This window comes from Phoca vitulina, unplaced genomic scaffold (genome assembly GCF_004348235.1).
Source record: "Phoca vitulina isolate PV1807 unplaced genomic scaffold, GSC_HSeal_1.0 scaffold25, whole genome shotgun sequence".
In the NCBI taxonomy this organism is placed as follows: Eukaryota; Metazoa; Chordata; class Mammalia; order Carnivora; family Phocidae; genus Phoca; species Phoca vitulina.
The window spans coordinates 41,184,615-41,209,908 of NW_022589728.1; the positions used below are offsets into that span (position 1 = coordinate 41,184,615).

The following is a 25,294-nucleotide window of genomic DNA, read 5'->3' on the forward strand; positions in this document are numbered from 1 at the left end:
TTTTCTATATAACTTAAATGAAGCTAGTAGTGTAAGTGATTTTAAATTATGAAGACTTCCAAAATATTTTTGTCATGTTTAAAAGTAGGTTGTGTGTAGTATTTTAATTTTAAGAACTTAGCTATTCAAATTATGATTTAACTATATTGATTTAGTAACCACTAGTTGAGTGATAATTGACCTTGGAAAAGGAACCTAAAAATATATTTTTTAAATTTTTTAAGATTTATTTATTTGAGAGTGAGAGCGCACAAATGAGTGGGGGCAGGGGCAGAGGGAGAGAGAGTCCTAAAGCAGACTCCCCACTGAGCATGGAGCCCCACGCAGGGCTCGATCCCAAGACCCTGAGATCGTGACCTGAGATGAAATCAAGAGTCGGCTGGTTAATTGACAGAGCCACCCAGGTACCCCCTAAAAATTGTTTTTATCATATTTCCTGAACTTTCATATTTAGTCTTCACAGAGTCCATTGTCTTCAGGTTCTAAAAACCATTTCAAAGACTTGGAGATGTGTAAGTTAGATATTTGACTAACAATATACTTTCAAATTTCAAGGACCACCTATATTTTTTTTTTATGAAGAAAGTTAAGATCTTTGATTTTTCAAATACATATTTTCAAAATAGTAAAAAACATATTTCCTTTGTGTAGAGGCAAGTCCTTGAAAGAAACTATTACTCTTGAAGATGGACGAATTGGAGGAAGGCCAGAAATAATTTATCATGTGATTCACACTATTTTATTGGGCTCTCTTGCAATGGTTATAGAAGGGTAAGTGTACTTTATTGGATCTATTTGTTTTTACAAAGAATTATCCTTTCTAATGCTAATAAGTGGATACTTTCAAGAATATATTTATGAAACTATAAAAACTCAAAATCTATAAACTTTCTTAACCTAACTGGAGTTTATGGAAGTTGTTACAGTACAATGAGCTGACATTTACTTATTCACTCATTTGTTCTAAAACTATTGAATTTCTTCCAAGGGCCAGGCATTGTACTAGGTGCTGGAGGTACTGTGGTGAACAAAAGTGGACACACAGTCTCTAAACTTATGTGACTTACGACTTATGTTAATGGAGGTAACAAATATTAATCACACAAAAATAAAATTACAACTTTGATAAGTGAAATAGAGGTAAATGAGCTCTGAGGCTAAGGGTTCAAAAATGATACCCTTTTCTTTGAAGTCTGGACTCAGATGAAAAATAAGACATAGGAGTATAGAATGATTTTGAACACCCAGTTTCAGTTTGAGGAGGGGCTTTCCCCATACCAACAATAAGCCATTGTTCAGGCACCAGCTGAGTGTCCTACAATTATAGTTTGACTTAATTCTGGCACTATCCACCTGGAGATAGCATCAGATTCCACAGTTCAAGGGTTCAGTCCTACAAGATTCCACCCCCCCTTCAGGTGCCAGTTGCAAACCCAGGTTATCACCTGTGCTTCTGACCAAGGCTATAAATCAGAAGTTCCCAAGACCCTCTCCTTGGGTTCAATTAATTTGTTAGAGTGGCTCACAGAACTCAAAGAAATATTTTACTTACTAGATTATCAGTTTATTATAAAAAGATAGAACTCAGGAACAGCCAGATGGAAGATATGCATAGGGCAAGGTTTATAGGACGGGGTACAGAGCTCCCTTTACCTCTCTAGGCATGCTACTCTCTCCCAGTCTCCATGTGGTCACCAACCCAGAAGTTCTCCAAACCCTGTCCTTTTGGGTTTTTATGGAGGCCTCATTACATAGGCATGTCGATTAAATCATTGACCATTGGTGATTGAACTCAACCTTCAGGCCCTCTTCCCTCCCCAGAAGTTTGGGGCGGGACTGAGAGTTCCAACTCCCTAATTGCATGGTTGGCACCACTGGCAACCGGCCCCATCCTTGGGTACCTTCCAAAAGTTAACCATTAACACAAGAGCCACCTTTCCAATTTCATCACTTAGGAAATTCCAAGAGTTTGGGAAGCTGTGAGCCACGAGCCTTACAAAGACCAAATATATGTGAGAAATATATTTGATCATCTGCATGATTCTGATTCTGATAAAGGTTGCATTGGAGAATACTTCATATGTGACCAAAGGGCTCTACTATTTTCCACCCCAAATTGAGCTTAGTCCTCAAACTTCAGGCCATCCCTTTTGAATGGGCAGAGCCTTGGTAAGTTTATGCACTTATCTACACCCACCTTGCAAAAGTAAGATACAAAATGTGGAAGCCTAGAAATGTTTGAGCTGGGTATGCTCAATTCTTTCTCTTGCACACAAATCAGATAAATCACTGCCATGAGGAGGAGCCATTAAGGTTCTGAGGTGGAGGGTTAGGAGGGGAAGCAGGGAGAAATGAAGAGTATTGATCCTAGTATAAGATTTCTCAAGTTAAATTTCCATTAATTATGAATATAGATACTGAATCACAGTCATTATAGCAGTACCCCATGGTGTTTTCCCCAACAGAAAGCTTAGCTATTTTCTTAGTAATTTTTTATTTTGAAATACTGTTTATACACATCACAACTTCAAAGTTAACAGTTATTATTAGATCTGCATTTAATGTATTAAGAAGTGTAAATATTGCTGTATAGGAATTTATTTTTATTATTTGTTATCAATGTTTCAATATAATTGGTTTCTTTGTAGGCCTATGTATTTTATGCATTTACAAACATTTTATTATAAGACATTCATAGACTATCAGATTGCCAAACCCATGACTAGTGGGAATCTCTTTATTGAAACATGAAGCAAGAATGGTGGTTCACTCTAATAGTTAGCATTCCATAATGCCTAATAAGTGGGATGAAGAAATGTATTAAGCCATGAATATTCTGAGTGATTCACGTTTTGATTTTCATTTCATTGCCTTGTAGTACTAGAATTTTGGCGCATGGTTTGCCTTCCCCCCCCCCCCTTTGTACTCTCTCAGTTTTATTTCTCTCTGCAGAAAAACTTTTTGTTATTGCCACCATTCTTTATTGTTGGATGTACTATTTTAAATTCAAAATCCTTTTTCTGAACATGTAATCTGCATTGTCCTATTACTCATCCTTCTTTAATTTACTCACTAGGCTTATAATACTGTAGATCACCTATTCATACAAATAAGATGCATAGTCACCCAGAAGTTGCCAGGCATTCTACTAAGTAGAGAGTAGGGATTAAAGAAATACAAAACTGGGGCGCCTGGGTGGCTCAGTCGTTAAGCATCTGCCTTCAGCTCAGGTCATGATCCCAGGGTCCTGGGATCGAGCCCCGCATCGGGCTCCCTGCTTGGCGGGAAGCCTGCTTCTCCCTCTCCCACTCCCCCGGCTTGTGTTCCCTCTCTTGCTGTGTTTCTCTCTGTCAAATAAATAAATAAAACCTTTAAAAAAAAAAAAGAAAGAAAGAAATACAAAATCTACTCTTTCTTTTCAAAGAGTTCCTACCCTAGGTAAGTAAACCAAGAGTTAGAGCAAAGTAAAGCACTATGAGAAAGGTATACAAAGGGTGCTTTGGTCACTCAGAGGAGAGGTACTAACTCAATTGTAGAGGGTGGCTAGAGGAAGTCAGTTTAAGGAAGATTTCCTATATGGGGCGACAGTCTTCAGAGATAAATAGAGATTGGCCAGGCTGTCCATTTTCTCATGTGCCTGTGTGTGTGTGTGTGTGTGTGTGTCTAAGTAATTATCTAGACAGAATAAATATTCTTTGGGAACTAATAGTACAAGGTGAATGTAAGGTCAGTATGAGAAATATGTCTGGGGGTGCCTGGGTGGCTCAGTTGGTCAAATGTCTGCTTTCGGCTCATGTCACTATCTCAGGGTCCTGGGATCAAGCCCCATGTCGGGCTCCCTGCTCAGTGGGGAGCCTGCTTCTCCTTCTCCCTGTGCCTGTCCCTCACCCCCCACTCCTACTCTCTCTCCCTCTCTCTCTCAAATAAATAAATAAAATCTTTAAAAAAAAAATATGTCTGGAAAAATAAGCAGGGACCAGATGAAGTGTTTATATAGAAATTTGATACCAGATTTGCTTTTTAGTAAGATCTCTCTGGCAGCAATGATTGAGAAAGGTTTGAGAAAAAAGATTAAAGGAAGATAAGCCAGTTAAGAATCATAATAGAATTTAGAAGTGAGTCACAATGGAAATGGAGGAAAGAGCCAAAACTAAAATATTTGGGAGTTGGAAACTGAATAAGTAGCAGTAGGGACTGTGGTGGAGAGACTCTAGGAAGAGTTGCAACTCTGAAGCCAAAAGAGGAGTTTTTAAAGGGGTACAGGACCAGGGAGTCGAAGGCAGAGAGGTAAGTGTGGACTTCAAGGAGTCTAGCTATGAAGGGAATCAGAGTCTAAGGCAGCACTAGATGGGTGTGCTTGTGTCAGGAGGGAGAAACTTACGTGCATTAGGGGTTGGAAACATTAAGATTGTTCTGCAAACTCTGGCTAGAACACTAATCATATTTAGGGAAGTCATAGGAGAAAAACTGAAAAGGTGAATCAAGATCATATTTTTTGAGGGCCTTGAAAACCATTTAGATGAGTTTTCATTTATTTCAGTAGATTCTGGGGAACCACTAAAGATTTTTTAACAGAAAGTGTCTTGAATTACGTTTGAAGAAGATTCATTTGGCATTTGGTTGGAGGAGAGTCTAAAGGTAGAGATGTTAGGGTGCCTGGTTGGCTCAGTTGGAAGAATATGTGATTCTTGATCTCAGGGTCATAAGTTTGAGCCCCACATTGGGTGTAGAGATTACTTAAAAAAATAAACAAACTTAAAAGGTAGAGATGTTAATTAGCCGTTATTGCAATAAAATGAGATGAATACAGAGAAATCAGTGGGTTGGACATAATGGTCTAATCTCTAGAACAGGAAGTTGATCTTCCAGGAAATGTTATATATGTATAATTCAATGTGAATGGTGTCTCCTGGAGTTATAAACCAGACTCTAGTTTTGATTCTGGCTGACTTGAAAAATAGCAGGAATGAGGAAGTTAGGAGGAGATACTAGTTGACCAGAGAAAACTAATGCAGTTCCTTTGTCTTAGTGACATGTATTCTATATACATCCACTACTTCTCTCAAAGTCCAAGTTAGTATTCTTTTTTTTAGAGATTTATTTATTTATTTTATTTTATTTTTAAAATTATTTTATTTATTTATTTAACAGAGAGAGCAAGAGAGGGGACACAAGCAGGGGGAGTGGGAGAGGGAGAAGCAGGCTTCCCGCTGAGCAGGGAGCCTGATGCGGGTCTCGATCCCAGGACCCTGGGATCATGACCTGAGCCGAAGGCAGACGCTTAATGACTGAGCCACCCAGGTGCCCCTATCTATTTATTTATTTTAATTTATTTTTATTTTTTAAAGATTTATTTGAGAGAGAGAGCATGAGCGGGAGGGGCAGAGGGAGAGAGAATCTCAAGCAGACTCCACACTGAGCAGAGCCCAATGCAGGGTTCACTTTCATGACCCTGAGATCACAACCCGAGCCGAAACCAAGGGTCAGATGCCTAACCAGATGCTTAACCAACTGTACCACCCGGGCACCCCTAAAGATTTATGTTTAAGTAATCTCTACACCCAACGTGGGGCTCAAACTTACAACCCTGAGATCAGAGCCTCACATTCCACTTACTGAGCCAGCCAGGTACCCCTACATTTTTTTAAATCACCAAAAAACTAGGGTAACAGTATATAGTACCTGAAATTTGGTATTTTGCTTTTTTGTTTTATATAATTATTTAATTAATACCTACTGAAGGACAGCCAGGTTTCTAATTTTTTTGCTATTAAAACAACATACTGCAGTTAAAGCCTTTGTATTTATATCTTTATACATTTATGCTAATATATCTATAGGCTAGTTTACTAGAAATGGGAGTGTCTTGGGATATTTAAAATTTTTATAGGTTCTGCCAAATCACCTTCTGAAAAAGCATAGCAGTTTATATTCTCTCCAAGAGTACAATTTTACTACAGCCTCATCTGTATTGATGCTCTTACTTCATCCTCATCTTAGTAACCCACATGTCTTCTTGATTATTTAAGAAATGAATAACAATTTGTTGTTGAAAATTAGAGGTTAAGATTTTCTTTCTTTCTTTATTTTTTTAAAGATTTTATTTATTTGACAGAGAGAGACACAGCCAGAGAGGGAACACAAGCAGAGGGAGTGGGAGAGGGAGAAGCAGGCTTCCCGCTGAGCAGGGAGCCCGACGCGGGGCTTGATCCCAGGACCCTGGGACCATGACCTGAGCCGAAGCAGACGCTTAACGACTGAGCCACCCAGGCGCCCCGGTTAAGATTTTCATTTTCCCTTAACATTGTGGTATTTTCATGGGTAGTAGGACAGAACTCAGAAAAGAGGTACCAGGGTGCGTGGCTGCTCAGTCAGTGGAGCTTGTGGCTCTTGATCTTGGGGGGTCGTGAGTTTGAGCCCTTTGTTGGGTATAGAGATTGCTTAAAAAAATAAAATCTCTAAAAAAAAAAAGAAAATGAGATAGTAATGATGTTCATAGGATATCTCATACATGACTCCTTTTGTCTTTTCTAGCTTGAAATACCTGTGGACTCCTTATGTGTGTATGTTAGCAGCATTTGGTGTATGTTCTCCTGAACTTTGGGTGACACTTTTCAAGTGGCTTCGATTACGAACTGTACACCCTGTGTTGTTGGTGAGTCATTGTTATTTTGGGTTAAGTACTTGTTTCTTTTTCAATTATATAAATGGAAACCCCATTGAATACAGTTGAAATAGCATGAGTAAATCACATTATGACTTGCAGGTGAAAAAGAGATTCTGTGAAAAACTTTTTTTTTTTTTAAGATTTTATTTATTTATTTGACAGAGAGACACAGCGGGAGAGGGAACACAAGCAGGGGGAGTGGGAGAGGGAGAAGCAGGCTTCCTGCGGAGCAGGGAGCCCGATGTGGGGCTCGATCCCAGGACCCTGGGATCATGACCTGAGCCCAAGGCAGATACTTAATGACTGAGCCACCCAGGCACCCCAAAACTTTTTTTTAATGTAATTTCTGATTATAAAGGCAATGCATTTAAAGGAAGACAGGTAAAATAAGGTAAAAATATAAGTGAATCAATAGTGTTAGAGGCTATTAAGAATTATTTTTTATAATATCATTCTTGGTTTGACTTAGAACTATTGTATGTTTTCAATGCAAATAGAACATTTTCACTGTGCCTATTAAGTGCAATGTGCGTACAATACAAATTAATTTCCTCAGGTAGATTACAGTCTCCCATTCATAAAAACGAACAATAAGAAGTATTGATAGGGTGCTATTGGAACACAGAGAAGAGGTACTTAATTCAATTTTGTTAGGGATTCAGAGTTTTTGATCTGAGATTTGAAAGATGATGACTTATTACTCAAATGAAAGGGAAAGAAAGGGTATTCATGGTAGAAGGACTAAACACAGGCAAAGAACATGTTGTAATCAAAGGGAATAAAAGCAGAGGCAAGGAAAAAGCGTGATATATTTAGTTTCCTTGTCACATAAAATGTGAGATGGGAGTGGTCAAGAAATGAGACTGGAGAAGTCTAGGAGGGTAAGGTCATGGAGGCCTTTGAGTATTATGCTGTGATGGTTGTGGTCTTATCCTGTAGGCAGTAGAAAGGCATTGAAATGAGAGAGTCAGACTTATATTTTCTCTCAGTTTATGCTTATAGCTCTTTGAAGGATAGACTTAAGGGTGACAAACTCAGGCCAGGAAGAAGGCTGTTGCCCAAGTACTGGCCATGGTGGATGGAAGTGATAAAAACTTCAGTATATTGAGTGTTCACCACATGTCAGATACTGTTTACAAAACATTTCATGTGCTATTCAATGCTTACAAAGACCCTAATGGCTAAGTTTTATTATCTGTATTTTGTAGATGAAGAAACTAAGGCTTAAACTGGTTAAATAACCACATAGCTTGTAAATGTGAAAACCATGATTTACACCCAGGTTTTTCTGACTCCAGAGCCCATTTACTTAATACTATGCTATGCTGGAGTGAAAAAAATAATAAGAAAAGAAGGTTAATAAGACTTGGTGCTTCATTAAATATGGAGAATAAAGAAGGAGGAGAAATCATAGATATTTCTTATGTCTCTAGTTTGTGTGACAGTGGATTGTGGGGTCATCAGCAGACATGGGACGATAGGAAGAACAGGTTTTGGTAGGGAGGTGATGAATAATTATCTTTAGTAATAGTCATATTGTGTTTTGCCAGTCTTTTTCCAGAGAAATTTATATGTTCGTATTTTAGCATACTTGTATATTGATATATACTGGCTGTTTTTCCTGTGTTAATTCATTGTCTTTTTGTTGTTAGCTTTTTAGGTGGCACAGTTCAGTGTCCTTTGTAAACTCTTAAACTTAAATTCCTGGCAGAATTGTCAAATATTGATTTGTTATTTGAAATATACTATAAGTGTTACCTTTTTTATGCTCTGCCTTTAATTTATATAGTAAATATGTATGTCTCACTTTATCTCCAGCTTAATATGTCTTAAATTCATTAGTCTTCACTATTCTCACTCTGTGAACTAGGTTCCACACTGTCTACAGTTTCTCTGACTGAAAGCTTTATAAATAAGAATCTGTGGTCATGGAGTCAATGTCTAATACCTCTAGTACATTCTGAAATGTATTTATCCATAATCATTTCTGTTTCAATGTTTTAGGCTCTTATTCTGAGTATGGCTGTTCCCACTATAATAGGTCTCAGCTTATGGAAAGAGGTAAGAAAATCAGATTTTTATATTATTAAAATGCGCTTTATCTTCAAGGTAGTGATAAATTTACGTGTGTGTAGCATATTTATATTGAGACACTATACTAATAACATAAAGTGTGATATTCTTAGTATGCTTAATTTTTTATCAGTAGGAACATAAAAGAAGAGCTAAAACATTTTTAGAATGCCATGTGATACATGTAGTCTAATGCTGTTAAAATTCAGTTTATAATTGTCAAAGGAAATGAATAAATAGGAGATAATATTAAAAAGTATTCTGGGATGAAAAACCCACAGCTAACCTCATACTTAATGGTGAAAAACTGAGAGGTCTTCCTCTAAGATCAGGAACAAGACAAGGATTTCCACTCCACTTTTATCCAACATAGTCCTGGAAGTTGGAAGTCCCAGCCATAGCAGTCAGACCAGAGAAAGAAATAAAAAGCATCCAAATTGGTAAGGAAGAAGTAAAATTTTCACTGTTTGCAGATGACATGATACTATATATAGAAAACTCTAAAAACTCCACCAAAAAACTACTAGAACTGGGGTGCCTGGGTGGCTCAGTCGGTTAAGTGTCTGCCTTCAGCTCAGGTCATGATGGGATTGAGCCCCGTGCATGGCTCCATGCTCAGCAGGGACTCTGCTTTCCCTTCCCCCACTCCTTCACCTCCCCGTGCTCATGCTTTCTCTCTCAAATAAATAAATAAAATCTTAAAAAAAAAAAAAAAAAACAGAAAAGGGGCGCCTGGGTGGCTCAGTCAGTTAAGCGTTGGCCTTCAACTTGGGTTGTGATCCCAGGGTCCTGGGATTGAGCCCCGCATTGGGCTCCCTGCTCAGCAGGAAGCCTGCTTCTCCCTCTCCCACTCCCCCTGCTTGTGTTCCCTCTCTCGCTGTCTCTCTTTCTCTGTCAAATAAATAAATAAAATATTAAAAAATAAATATAAAAAATAAAAAATATTAAATATTAAAAATAAAATATTAAAAAAAAATTCTAGAGCTAGATAAATGAATTCAGTAAGATCACCAGGATACAAAATCCCTGTTCAGAAATCCATTGCATTTCTATATACCAAGAATGAAAGAAGCAACAGAGAAATTAAGAAAACAATCCCATGTACAATTACACCAAAAATAATAAGATACCTAGGAATAAACCAAATCAAAGAGGGGAAAGACCTGTACTCTGAAAACTATAAAACAATGATGAAAGAAATTGAAGATGACACAAAGAAATGGAAAGACATTCCATGCTCATGGATTGGAAGAACAAATATTGTTAAAATGTTTATACTACCCAAAGCAATCTACAGAGAGAGTGTGAGAGAGAGAGCGCACAAGCAGGGGGAGCAGCAGGCAGAGGGCGGGAGAAGGAGGCTTCCCGCGGAGCAGGGAGCCCGATGCGGGACTCCATCCCAGGACCCCAGGATCATGACCTGAGCCGAAGGCAGACACTTAATGACTGAGCCACCTAGGCACCCCTAAATAAAATCTTTAAAAAGAAGAGGGGATTAAGAGCACACTTACCTTGATGAGCACTGAGTAATATATGGAATTGTTGAATCACTATATTGTACACCTAAAATGAATATAATACAGTATGTTAACCACACTGGAATTTTAAAAAAAGTATTTTGGCAACTCCAAAATTTAAATATGAAGCTAATTGCCAGTAAACCTGTGAATTATTTTACCTGAAATTAATTAATTGTGTGTGCATGAAAGATACAACTGATGATTAATTGTTTGGTAATGATAAAATTATTTATTGAGTCTAGGCAGTAAATTAAACATAAAATATGTTATTTATTTATTTTTAAGAATTTATTTATTTGAGAGAAAGAGCGAGCATGAGTGGGGGGACAGAGGAGAGGGAGGGGGGAGAAGCAGACTCCTCACTGAGCAGGGAGCCCAATGTGGGGCTTGATCCCAGGACCCTGAGATCATGACCAGAGCCAAAGGCAGATGCTTAACTGACTGAGCCACCTAGGCAACCCTAAAATAGATTATTTAGATTATTTGTACTGAGAAGGATGAGCTGCTCACTGAAAGACAGTAAAAAGATCCATGACATTTTTCCCATGAGAACAATGTTTTAATATTGTTTGTCTTATGTTAGTCTCTTAGTCTTTTGAAATACTCTGTAACAGTTTTAAACTTTCTGGATACTTACACAGAAATTTTGTTTTGCATTTTAGTTTTTTCCAAGATTAATGACAGAATTAATGGAACTGCAAGAATTTTATGACCCAGACACAGTGGAACTTATGACCTGGATAAAGTAAGAATTGAAGTGCTTTTAAGACTGTTGTTAAACAATTATTGCATGCTATCTAACTGATTCAGGGGAAATAATAAATGCTTTTCCAAACTCTCAGAAGACTCAGAATTTTACCTCCATGCTTTTAGGGATATTTAGTTTTTGATTGGACCTATAATTTGAATTTTCTAATTGAACTCTCCATTGAAAATATAGTATTGAGGGGCACCTGGCTGACTCAGCCAGAAGAGCATGTGAATCTTGATGTCTAGGTTGTTAATTCAAGCCCCATGTTGAGTGTAGAGATTACTTAAATAAATAAAAATTTTTATAAAAAAAGAAAGAAAATATACCATTGATAAGTTTGAAATTTGAGACTCTTGCCATCAGACACCTAGAAATGTGGAATATAAATGAACAAATATTCCTTTGGATAGTCAAGAGGATGCTTCTTTTGCCCTGGGTTGGAGGTGGATGAGTGGTAGATTGCTAGTCTTGGTAACCAAGTTTACCAAAATTTAAAATTTTAATTTTTATACCCATGCATATTTTAATGCCCACACAGGACAGAAGATGTGGTCTTGGGCCAATGGATGCAGTGAATTGTAATTGAGACACCTTTTTCCCTCTCCCAACACATGCATATAACTAAGGGACTTTCAGAGGGCTACAGTACCAGTGAAAGGATAGACTAACAAATTACCCAAAGGAGCGCTAGAAGAAGATGATAAGAAAGCATGTCTTTCTTGGCTTCAGCTCTTGGTCAAAAAAAGTCTGTCCTCTGAATTTGTAGCAGTGGATCTGAATTCACATGGGTTTGCAGTTTGAAATTATACTTGTTTAATTCAGGAAATCCCCAGTCAAGAAATTACCATAAAAAGTGGTCCTGGGGTGGTTTGGAGTGCCTGATGGGTTCTCAGCCCAGGCTACACAGGTTTCCACAGATAAGAGTTCATGAAGATGAGCTCTAAAATTACAAAACACATGAGGAAATAGTCCAACACAGTAAGAATCAGCTGTTGTTTGAGATAAACAGCAGAATTAGACCTCTAGCAATTTTTTGTTTATTTATTTATTAATTTACTTGAGTAATCTCTACACCCAATGAGACCCTGAGATCGAGTTGCATGCTCTTCTGACTGCACCAGCCAGATGCCTCAGACCTCTAGCAATTTCTGATAATAAAGTTTGTTTATGTCCGTTTTTGATGCATAATAGACTACCACAAAATTTAGTGGCTACAAATGATAAACATTTGTTATTTTGTACCATTTTGATAGTCAGCTGAGTCAGGGAAGTGGGGAGGATTCTTCTGGCCTGGGCCAGCTGATCTGGGACTGGGTAACCTGGCATGGCCTCTCACATGTCTAAAGGTATCAACTGAGGGGATGGAATTGACTTAGCCATGGGCCTGTCATCATACAGCCAGGTAGCCTGGGCTCATTCACAAGGTAGTGGCTGTAGAGTTCCCAAGAGCAGCAAAAGAGCACAGATGCCAATGTCAAGCGTTTTTATTTTTTTTTTATTTTTATTTTTTTAAAGATTTTATTTATTTATTTGACAGAGACAAGAGATAGCGAGAGCAGGAACACAAGCAGTGGGAGTGGGAGAGGGAGAGGCAGGCTTCCCCCCGAGGAGGGAGCCCGATGTGGGACTCGATCCCAGTACCCTGGGATCATGACCTGAGCCGAAGGCAGACGCTTAATGACTGAGCCACCCAGGCGCCCCAATGTCAAGCATTTTTAAAGTCTGCTCACTTTATGTTGTTCTGTTGGCCGAAGCAGGTCACATGACCAAGACCAGCATTTGCTCTGAGAGCATAGGTATGGGAGAAGAATCATTGCAGCCGGTTTGCAACTAGTCTACCCCATGGGTAGACACTATGAAATAACTACATTGAAAATTATTTAAGGGGCGCCTGGGTGGCTCCTGGGATCGAGCCCCACATCGGGCTCCCTGCTCCGCAGGAAGCCTGCTTCTCCCTCTCCCACTCCCCCTGCTTGTGTTCCCTCTCTCGCTGTGTCTCTCTCCGTCAAATAAATAAATAAAATCTTAAAAAAAATTATTTAAGACATAGAAGAAGAAACTAAAACATGAAAAAGGAATGAAACACTATCAAAAATAGCCAGGAAAATATGGGGGGGGGGGAGACAAAAATGTTTCTAGAATAAGGAATAGGTTTATAGAAATGAGAATTGGTCTTATTATAAGGTCTTGTTGCTGTAAATACACCCTTCATATGTCTAAAAATTGTTTTCTTTTGATCACCCTTAACTATTGCCCATTAATATTTTTTGTGAATTGTATTTACCATTGTGGAACACTGACTATATAGCTTTGCATTGTTATTAACAAAAGAGGAAGTTCAATCTGGGTGTGTGATTTATCACAGTATTTTCAAAACCAGCACAGCGGCCTGAACATTGAACATTGTGCATCAGGCAATCGGACATATATGTTACGTGGTGTAATTATCCTGTTTCATATTTGTTTCCCCATTATTGGGTGCACCCTAAGGACAGTGGCTATGTGCCACCTTTTATTTCCAGAGCTTGGCATTGTCCCTAGCATGTTGTAGGTGAATGTTGAATACAGGAAGTGATTAAATAAGTAAAGACAATCCTTCAGGATCTGCTTTTAGTTTTGTAAGTGGCATCTGTCTGGGACTTTGGATCATGGTTCAAAGTGGAGAACTACATGTGTTACCTGAAGACAGGTACATGGTAAAGCTAGGGAGGAAGCAGGAGGGTGGATGGATTGGGAAGAAGTTGGGTTATGGTGGTTAATATTTGCAGAAGGATAAATTTGAGAATTCACATTGTCATCATTGAATTGACTACACTATATATAAGGTAGTAAATTCCTGTCACTATATATACCCTGCATTATTTTTTAATAGTATTATTACCACCTGGCCTATATGTTTATTGTCCTCCCTCCAGTCTCTCTCAAAAGCAGGGACCTTGTCTCCACCCCCTGCTTTAAAAAAATTTCTGTATTTTCAGCATTCAAAATAGTTCCTGGCACATAGTAAGTGCTCCGTTTTTTTGAATGAATTTATAAATGAAGTAACAGCTGACATTGAAACTCAAGTATACAATACATTGTTGAGTTGCCTGCTATTTCAGAGTTGGTGTAAATCAGTGATCTAAATAGTATACTTACCTTTTCAGTGTGTAAATCTGTGTGCTTCTTTACAGAAGGCAAGCTCCAGTTGCAGCTGTGTTTGCAGGGAGTCCACAGTTAATGGGCGCGATTAAATTATGCACTGGATGGATGGTGACCAGCTTGCCTCTTTACAATGATGATGATCTTCTCAAGAGAAATGAAAACGTAAGACGTTTTCGATTATGCATTTGGATCTTTTTAACATTGCTCTTTATTTTAGTGTAGCTCTGTAATGATGTATATGTTCCTGGTTAGCTAGGAAAATCCAAACAATTTTAGAAAGAGTTAATTAGCTTTAGTTTTTAAAAAGCTGTGTAGTATGTTTAAGCAAGAGGAGAGCCAAAATTAAAATACTAACTTCTTTTTTTATGAATAGTATTGATGTTTCTAGGAGAAACGTTTAATTTTCCACAAAGTTTCAAGGGAACTGATGTGTCCTATTTGGAAAATATCATTGTTCTCAATCAAATTATTGAAGGAAGGAAGGCTGTCAGTTACTATCTTGATACATTTTGTCTTTCCAAGCTAAAATTCTGTCTCACTGTGGTTTATTTTTCAGTTTGGGCTGTTATTAATAACTTAGTATAACATTAGAATGATAATCTAATTACTTACAGTTCAGAGAATATATTATTTTGAATGTTTAGTCTGGACATAAATGGTAACTTCATATCTGAGAGCAGTGACTAACTGAACCTGAATTCCAAATATTCTGTTTTTCAGTTGGAGAGAATTTCATATGGTTTTTAATCATGCTTTAAGCTAAGGAGGTAGTATTGCAATATAGAATTTAGCCTGTAAGAATGCAGACTCTGGAATTAGAATACCTGGACTCAAATGCTACTTCTGCCATGTACTAGCTCTGTGACTTGGAACAAGTTTCTTTTTTTTTAAGATTCTTTTTTAAAGGTTTTATTTAAATTCCAGTTTATTAACATACAGTGTAATATTAGTTTCAGGTGTACAATATAATGATTCAACACTTCTAATCTCTACATCCAACATGGGGCTCAAATTTACAACCCCAGGATCAAGAGTCACATGCTTTACTGACTGAGCCAGCCAGGACCCCTCTTTTCTTTTTTTCTTTTTATTTGCATTTCCACAATAGCTTTTTTAAAAAATTGAGGTATAATTGACACATAACATTATATTACTTTCATGTGTACAATGTAATGATTTGGTATTTATATATATTACAAAATGGTTACCACAACAAGTCGAGTTAACATCCATCACCATACATAGCTATAAAAAATTTTTTTCTTAAAATGAGAACTTTTAAGATATACTCTCTCCTAGCAACTTTTTTTAAATGTTCAATACAGTGTTATTAACTATAGTCACTATGTTCTACATTTATTTTGTAACTGGATGTTGGTACCTTTTGATTCCCTTTACCCATTTCACCCACCTCCCACCCCATACGTCTGCAACCACCAATCTGTTCTCTGTATCTGTGAGCTTGGTTGTTTTTGTTTTTGTTTTTAGATTCCACATGTAAGTGAGATCATATAATATTTGTCTGTCTCTGACTTAATTTCACTTAGCATAATATCCTCAAGGTCCATCCATATTGTTATAAATGGCAAGATTTTATTCTTTTTTGTGGCTGAATAATTTCCTATTTATAAATACACACCTATATACCACATTTTCTTTACTCATTTATTGATGGACATTTAGGTTGTTTCTGTGTCTTGGCTATTATAAATAATGCTGCCATGAACATGGATGTGCATATATCTTTTTGGATTAGTGTTTTCATTTCCTTTGGATAAATAAATTGTTGGATTAGATATGGCAGTTTTCTGAGGAAACTTCATACTGTTTTCCATAGTGGCTGTACCACTTTACCTTCCCACCCACAGTGCAAGGGTTCCCTTTTCTCCACAGCCTTGCCAACACTTCTTATTTCTTGACTCCTTGATACTTGCCATTCTAACAGATGTGAGGTAGTATCTCATTATGGTTTTGATTTGTAACTCTCTGATGATAAATGATGTTGAGCACCTTTTCATGTACCTGTTTGCCATCCGTATGTCTTCTTTGGAAAAATGTCTATTTAGATCTTCTGCCTATTTTTAATCAGATGTTTTTTTTAAAGAATTTATTTATTTATTTTGGGGGGGTCATGAGCATGGGGGAGGCGTAGAGGGAGAGGGAGAAGCAGGCTCCCCGCTGAGCAGGGAGCCCGACGTGGGGCTTGATCCCAGGACCCTGGGATCATGACCCAAGCCAAAGGCAGATGCCCAACCGACTGAGCCACCCAGGTGCCCCACAGATTGTGTTTTTTTAATTGAGCTGTATAAGTTCTTTATATATTTTGCGTGTTAACCTCTGAGCAGATACATGATTTGCAAATATTTTTTCCCATTCATTAGGTTGCCTTTCATTTTGTTGACGGTTTTCTTTGCTATGCAGAAGCTTTTTAGTTTGATGTAGTCCCACTTGTTTATTTTTCCTTTTGTTGCCTTTGTTTTTGCTGTCAAATCCAAAAAAATCATCGCCAAGACCAATGTCAAAGAGTATACCACCTGGGGCGCCTGGGTGGCTCAGTCAGTCAAGCATCTGGCTCTTGGTTTAGGCTGGGGTCATGATCTCAGGGTCCTGGGACTGAGCCCTGCATTAGGCTCTGCGCTCAGCGGGGAATCTGCTTGAGGATTCTCTCTCTCTCTCTTCCCTCTCCATTTGCCCCTCCCCCTGCTCTCTCTCTTTCTCTCTGAAATAAATAAATCTTTAAAAAATAAAAGAGTTTACCACCTATGTTTGCTTGTAGATGTTTTATGGTTTCAAGTCTTTAATCCATTTGAGTTAATTTTTGTGTATTGTGTACGATAGTGGTTCAGTTTCATTCTTTTTGCATGTGGCTTTGCAGTTTTCCCAGCATTGTTTATTGAAGAGATTGTCCTTTTCCAATTGTATTTTTTTGACTCCTCTGTTGTAAATTAATTTACCATGTATGTGTGGGTTTATTTCTGGGCTCTCTATTTTGTTCCATTGATCTATGTGTCTGTTTACCCTGAAACCATACTGTTCGGATTACTATAGCTTTGTAATATAGTTTGCAGTTAAAGAGCATGATTCCTCCAGCTTTGTTCTTTCTCAAGATTGCTCTGACTATTCAGGGTCTTTTGTGGTTCCATTCAAAATTAGGATTATTTGTTCCATTTCTGTGAAAAATGTCATTGGAATTTGATAGGGATTACATTGAATCTGTAGTTTGCTTTAGGTAGTATGGATATTTAAACAATATTAATTCTTCTAATCCATGAGCATAGAATATCTTCCCTTTCATCCGTGTCTTCTTTGATTTCTTTAATTTTGAGAAGTTTCTGAATCTGAATCTAGGAAGTTCTTACATCCTAGTTACGAGAATTAGAGATAAATGCACCATGCCTGAAACATAGTAAACCTTAAATATTAGTTATTATTATGTTCTTATTTACTATTAAATTATACATGCACATATACACATATAGAAACATAGAAAGTACAAAGAGGAGCTCAAAAGCAGGAACAAGCAATTCTGCTTACAAAAATCCAAGTCTTCATAAAGGGCATTCCATTGATCTGGGCTTTGAGGGACTAGAAGAAACTTGTTTGGAAAAAGAATGCATGTGATTCCAGGCTGAAAAAGTAATAGCTATGAAATTTGTATAGCCATGAAACTAGAAAATAAAATGAGGCCAAATTCTGAAGGACCTAGACTGTCCTGCTGAAGAATTTAGACTCACCCTTGAGGTATCTGGGAGTTATCAAAGACCTTTAATAAGCCTGGGAATGGAATGCTTAGATCTGTTGTAGAGAGTTAATTACGGTCAGAGCAGAAAACAGACTGAAGCAGGGAGAGGTCAAAGAGGAAAGGATCTATCTGGTGGTGATTTACCTGAGAGGTAGCCCCTGCCTTCGACTAGTGTTTGCTGTTACTTTGAAAGGGTAGAGTCGCTCAGACAGAACGTATATCACATATTCCTGAACTTTATTTCTTGTGGATTTCTTTGTTGTCTTACGATTAGTCTTTTCCTAATATAGAATTTCAGAATCACTTATAATTAGGTCAGACTTTTATTTATTTTTAAAGATTTTATTTATTTATTTAATTGACAGAGAGAGAGAGTGAACACAAGTAGGGGGAGTGGGAGAGGGAGAAGCAGGCTTCCCACGGAGTAGGGAGCCTGATGCAGGGCTCGATCCCAGGACCCTGGGACAGTGACCTAAGCCGAAGGCAGTCGCTTAACCAAGTGAGCCACCCAGGCGCCCCTAGTCAGACTTTTAATTAGGTTCTAATTAAATTCAAACATTTTAGAGTTTTATGTTTTATGTGACTTGACTATGAGACTAGGCACCAGGAATACTGCTGAACATCCAACAATACACAGAACAGTCTTCCTCTGTCCCAACAAAGAATTATCCAGCCCAAAATGTCAGTAGTGCTGAGATTGAGAAACCCTATCTATCAGTGATGTTATTGCCATTGCAAAGAGGTGTTTTGTTTTTTTTTTAATGCCCCATGAGTATGTTACAGTTTCTCAAAATTTAAAAATAAAAATGTATGTGAAAAACAATAAATAGATATAGGCTGGATAGAACTATTTCCATTGAAGCGTATTTAAAAGTAAAATGAGGGAGAACTTCCTCTTGGTTTATTAGCATTCTGTGCACCACAGAATATTCAGGTGAGTATCTCTGTCGTATTGGCGGACATTGGACCACAACGTGCTGGATAGCCGGCAACCCTAACATGTAGTAGATGGCTGCTGAGTATCAGATAGGTTGGGATGTTGCCCAATCTAGATTTCAAATCTCAGTAGTTTTAGGGCATATAGTATGTGGTACTTTGGGCTGGACATTTGTGATTTTATTATTTTCTGAAGGGTAGCAAGAGCTACTCCTATGTTAGCATTTCAGAAAAACTGAAAAACCTTATTACTTAATAAGATCCAGAACTAATAAGGTCAGCAGACTTGTAATGAAAAACACTATGGAATTAAGACGTGAGTTTTATTTTATTTTATTTTATTTTTTTATTTTAAAGATTTTATTTATTTATTTGACAGAGAGAGAGAGCACAAGCAGGGGGAGCAGCAGAGGGAGGAGAAGCAGGCTCTCTGCTGGGAGGGAGCAGGGAGCAGGGATCCCGATGCGTGGGATCATGACCTGAGCCGAAGGCAGACGCTTAACCAACTGAGCCACCAGGCGCCCCAAGGCATGAGTTTTAAGCATTCTTGCTCATTCAGTATTTTGTGACAGTGGTCAAATTATGTTTAACCTTGCTGATTTTATCTCCTGTATAAATGAGTATAAAATACTCTGTACATGGTAATAAAAATTGTAGGAACTATTATAACTCAATAATAAAAACACAAGCCAATTAGGAAATGAGCAAAAGCCCGTTTGCAGCAATGTGGATGAATGTTCAAGGCATTATGCTAAGTGAAAGAAGACAGATAAAGTTAAATAACTATATGATATCCCTTATATATGGAACCTGAAAAAGCCAAACTCATAGAAATAGCCAAAAACATAGAAACATAGAAATAGTAGAGTCATGGTTACCAGGGGCCGGAGGGTAGGGGAATGGGGAGATATTGGTCAAAGTGTACAAACTTCCAGTTATCAGATGAATAAGTTCTGGGGATCTAATGTACAGTATGGTGATTATAGTTAACAATACTGTATGTACATTCTTGAAAGTTGCTAAGAGAGTAAATCTTAAATGTTCTCATAAAAAAAAAAAATGGGGGTGCCTGGGTGGCTTAGTCAGTTAAGTGTCTACCTTCGGCTCGGGTTGTGATCTTGGGGTCCTGGAATTGAGCCCTGCGTCGGGCTCCCTGCTCTGCGGGGAGCCTGCTTCTCCCTCTGCCTGACGCTCCCCCTTCTTGTGCTCACGCTCTCTCTCTGTCAAATATATAAATAAAGTCTTTAAAAAAGGAAAAAAAAAAGGGTAATAATGTGACACAATGGAGGTGCCAGCTAATGTTATGGTAGTAATCATTTTGCAACATTTAAGTGTGTCAAATCAATACATTGTACACCTTAAACTTGCAGAATGTTATATGTCAATTATATCTCAATAAATCTGGGGGGGAAATGGCCAAAGGACTTGAATGGACATTTCTCCAAAGAAGATATACAGTGGACAGTGAATGAATTATGAATATAAGCTTCTTGAGGGAAGGAATCAAGTCTTAGTGAATATCTTTATTTTCCATAGATAGTGCTTAATACTAAATCATAGTAGATGCTCAATGTATAGTTTCAAATAACAAGTTTTAAATGTTTTAAAATTACTGTTTTAATTATATTCTTTCAGATCTATCAAATCTATTCAAAGCGATCTGCTGAGGATATTTATAAAATACTGACATCCTACAAGGCTAATTACCTAATTGTAGAGGATGCTATCTGCAATGAGGTGGGAACCATGAGAGGCTGTAGGGTTAAAGATTTATTAGACATTGCAAATGGCCATGTAAGTAACCATTTGAGAAAATCTTTTTGATAAAAAAATGACTTTTTTAAACTTTTACTCATCAAACTTTATTTCTAGAACTTAACTAAGAATGTAATTAAAAGTTATATGACAGTGGGGGAGTGCATTAAAAGTAGTTTGAAGTATTTTTTCAATGTACAAAAGAAAATTTGGGCATTTTTGCAGAAAAAAATAATTTTACCAATACCTGGGTTCCTTATTTGTTGGCTGTACTTGTTCATGTTCCACATTTATGTACAAAAGATGGCATAATTTGATTTGAATGATTATTTTACCTTTTTATAATAATCTAAAGAGCAGCTGGTTGCATTGTTACATTATTATGTTGAGAATTTTCTGATAATTTGATTCATAGCTAGAAAAATCGCTTACTAAATTATCACAGTCCCTGATATCCACAAAAATTGGTGTATTCAGAGCTACTTTGGTTTTTAGGATTTAGCTGTATTTTAATTTTTCATTAATTTTGGCTGTTTTACAAAGCTTTTTTATTTCTCAGCCTGCAATGTATACATTATATATCTGACAACTAAAAGAAAGACAGGGGAGCTTGTATATCTGGTAATTAGTGTTGTCTGGAATGGGTGCCTTTACTCCTGGGAAAGTTGGGGTTGGATGACCTTAGAAGAATTTCATTTGGCCATTCTGAGTTGACATGCATGTTCTAGTCAGGTTGCAGCCAAGATTTTTTCTATCTCTTCCTAAGTAATAGCTCTTTCTCTTATTGTCCCAGACCAGTTTGGAGGGGAGAAATGAGTTTTTATGATTTCCACCTTTGTCTTTCTTCATGACCCCTTCATCCTGTAATATAAACGTATTCTGTGTTCTGCTGCATGTATTTTGAGTTTTCTCTGTTGGTACTTGATATCTGTGATCTTTGGCTTAATTGGTGACAAAATGGAATTTTATTAAACATCAGGTGTTCAGTAATTACTGCTGTGTTGCTACCTGCTATCTGGGGCCTTTTAATTCTGATCTTGGCTATCTCTCTGCTCCATTTAAAAGATCAAATTATTTCTTCTTTCATGTAATACCAGGCATGGACTTAAAGCTACTCCATCTTTTTACTCTAAAAGTTGGTTCTCTGACATCTTTCCTAAGCATTAGAAGAATGTTTAATATTTTAGTATAGAAAACCCTTCAAGCTAGTTAAGCTATCTTAGTGAACATCATTAAGGTAAGAATGTAAAGGTTTGCACTGGATAAGTCACAAAAACTTGCTTACTAGATAATTGTAAGTCATTTCTACATAAGGAGAAAACTTTGAATATATGTTAAGAATATGTCCATTTCTCAATCTTAGTAGGCTCTATGATAAGTCAGAGGAATGATAATGGACTAGGGAGATAGTCTTCCATATTTGAGGATTTTAAAATCTTTTTGAAAATCAGAAACACTTTATACTGGTCTCAGTCTCAAGGGGAAGCTGAAGAGTTTAATGGAGATGGAAACTCTCTTATAAAGAGAGTTCTAGATTTGCCAAACAATGTGAGATAGTCCATGTGTAGCAATAATGTATTTTTTATATAAATATAGTCACTTGTACATTGATTGTGTTTCTCCTATAAACTTCCTAGCCTTTTTAATACTGTGTTTCATATCTTTTGATAGGTGGTTTGCGAAGAAGGTGACAAGTTAACCTACTCAAAATATGGGCGATTTTGTCATGAGGTCAAAATTAACTATTCTCCATATGTGAATTATTTCACTAGAGTATACTGGAACAGATCCTACTTTGTATATAAAATCAACACTGTGATATCCTTTCAGTCTTGAAAGGTAGCAGAGCCTTCATTTCAAAGACTTCCATCACTTGAAATAAAATGTGATTTTCTTCTTACCTACATGGTGTCTTCTAGAAATCAGAGTATGGACATTTGAAATGTTGCTGCTGCTTTTTCCCTCCTGCTGTTAACTGGATTCAGAGTTCTGCAGGGAATAGAACATCAAGCATTACTGTCCTTTGGTAAAATGTCAAATCTACCACTCTGTAATATTCTGGTCAGGTGTTTTCCTTATATAACGTTACATGGTCTTTAAAGACTTTATCTTCTCATTATCTTCTCAACTGTTATAAAATTGTCCTCATAAATCTTCATTCTGTCATAACATAGGTCTTGAATTTGAATATGTTCAAGGTCAGAATATATTTCTCAAACAACATTTAATAAATATGTCATTTAATGTCATATAATTATAGACTAGAAGGAAGGAACTCTTCTTACCCTCAAGACAGTTCCTGAAGGTATTTCGTGGTTTATAATAGAATTGAAATATTATTATGATATTATTAATTTAAATGTTAGCTGAAAATATGTGACATTTAAATTAAAATTTGTTAACTGTATAAAGGAATGTGATTTTGAAGGATATACATAAAGGTATATCCAGATTTTCCATGATTTGCTTTCATCATCTGCTGCTTGTATAACTGTGTACTTTCTTAGTAAAATATAGTACATGGTATTGCATTTTATTATTTTACAACTATTAAGTGGTTAACTTTTTTCACTTATGCCCATAAATTTAATACCAATTTAATCATGATAAAACAGTAACTCTTGTTACCTAAATATTTTTAAAACAGATATATAAAAGAATGTTGTTCAGGTTTTTAAAAGATGTGGAATGGGATATACAGTCTATTCACATATTTTATACTGAAGTATTAAGTGAAAAATTAAATCTTTATCAGAATAAGAATATTCTGATATTAATGACTAAAATGACATAACACTAAAATGAACAATTCCTGGAGATGGGGCAGATGCTACTAAAAATACTTATGCATACAGGTATGTTTATTATAAAACACAAATGCTATTATTTATGAAACTATGGTACAGTCTTCAACATTAAGAACAAAATGACAAGAACAAAATGACAATTATTATAAAATTCACAACACAGTTTCACAACCTAAATGCTACGTTCCTTTAGGTTAAGTGTTTTCATATTTTTAATTATTTATTAAAAGAAATTCTTAAATGATTAGTTGGGCTGTATAAAGAGATTTGGGATAGATGTATCATTTTAATAAGACAGGATGCATGTTTAATTTTACCTTATACATGTTTAGTGAGCAGATTTTTAAAATTTTCACTTGTTAGAGTGCTGTAAAAATTACAATTTCAGTACTCTAAATTACTACATTAGAAGGGAACATCTTTTCGTTAACTTTATTTACTGTTTTATATATATATATATTCTTTAAGTACAAAAGCACATGCATTCTTAGATTAGCTCTAGAATGTTTTGCTTTATTGGAGCTTCAGAATAAGTATTTGATGGCAGTGTCATATATCTGGTGCACTAGTTTTATTGGTTCTCATTTCATGCTTTTTATATAGTTTTTAACAATTATATTAACATAGTTAAAGGCAGGGCATTTCAGGTTCTCTATACATCTTAATAGTGAGTCACTAGTATTTAGCTTCAAGCCTTATGAAAACATTACTGTGGGGACGCCTGGGTGGCTCAGTCAGCTAAGTGTCTGCTTTTGGCTCAGGTCGTGATCCCAGGGTCCTGGGATTGAGCCCCACGTCGGGCTCCCTGCTGAGCAGGGAGTCTGCTTCTTCCTCTCTCTCTGCCTCTCCCCCTGCTTATGCTCTCTCTCTCTCTCAAATAAATAAATAAAATCTTAAAAAGAAAAATATTACCGTGGTTACCTAAGTGTACAGCGAATAGTCACCTGGTAGTCCTTGTGATCAGAGCATGTAAAACAATGCAATTTCAAAGTCAGCTTGCATATTTTGAAAAGAAAATAGAATAACCTATGTAACATGAAATATTTAATTGAATTTTTATTGATTTATATTATGATCAAATGTGCTGAATTATTTTTGATGTGTGTTTTTTGTTTTTAGCTTTTGACATATACATATTAGTTGCTTTTGCTTCTGTCAACTTATTTCTTAAATAGATTTGGAGAAACTTTTAATTTTTTAAATGATAAATATTCAGTCAGCATCAGTTGAAAAGGAAAATGTAAGCTTTATTATAGAAGTGATAATATTGGATATGAGAGATTAGCTTACTTCTATTTTAACTGTAGTTAAAACAGTAGTAGTAGAAAACTGAGTGAGGAGCATTTAATTTTCTCGCTTATTTGTAGAGTAACAAATGATTAAAAATTCTGTAAGTAATTCCATCTGGGTAATTTACAGTTGTTAGATTTGACAATAAAAATCTATGAAAGGAGCAAAGTTTATGGTTTTAGGATGGAAGGAATTTCTCAAAGAAATACAAAACATACTTTGCCCTTGATGTTGCAGAACCATTGAAATAAGTGCCTTAACTTCTGTTTACTTTTTATTTTTTAAACAAATATTATGGACTTTTTTCCTTTCTGTAAGAAGATTTTGGTATCTTTTTCCTCATCAGTAAGCACAGAGGAAGACTCCTCACTATGCTATTTTCAGTATTAACTTTAATTCATTAATAAGCAAATCTTTGGTAAGGGTACCAGTGGGATTTCTAGCCTGCTAAATTTATTGAGCTTCCCAAATGCCAAACAGTCCAACAAATAAAACTTAATTGATAAGGTATATGATATTGACTCTGTGCTGGTTTATATTTTTTTCCAACTTTGGCGCCTATAACTTGGTGCTTTTTGTTAGACTAGTAGGATTTTACAGCCTAGGGAG

The 25,294-nt window shown here is 36.5% G+C and overlaps 1 protein-coding gene across 2 annotated transcripts in view; it reads left to right on the forward strand.

Annotated features, from left to right (window-relative positions):
• DPY19L4 (dpy-19 like 4) overlaps positions 1-24,178 on the forward strand; it is a 65,283-nt gene extending 41,105 nt beyond the window's left edge. For both annotated transcript variants that reach the window (XM_032421752.1, XM_032421753.1), the window contains 7 exons: positions 652-771; positions 6,535-6,655; positions 8,672-8,728; positions 10,923-11,005; positions 14,185-14,317; positions 20,469-20,627; positions 22,260-24,178. In XM_032421752.1, the coding sequence (XP_032277643.1) occupies positions 652-771; positions 6,535-6,655; positions 8,672-8,728; positions 10,923-11,005; positions 14,185-14,317; positions 20,469-20,627; positions 22,260-22,424 (838 nt within the window). In that variant the 3' untranslated portion in view covers positions 22,425-24,178. The remainder of the gene's footprint in view (positions 1-651; positions 772-6,534; positions 6,656-8,671; positions 8,729-10,922; positions 11,006-14,184; positions 14,318-20,468; positions 20,628-22,259) is intronic.
• The last annotated feature ends 1,116 nt before the right edge of the window (positions 24,179-25,294 follow it).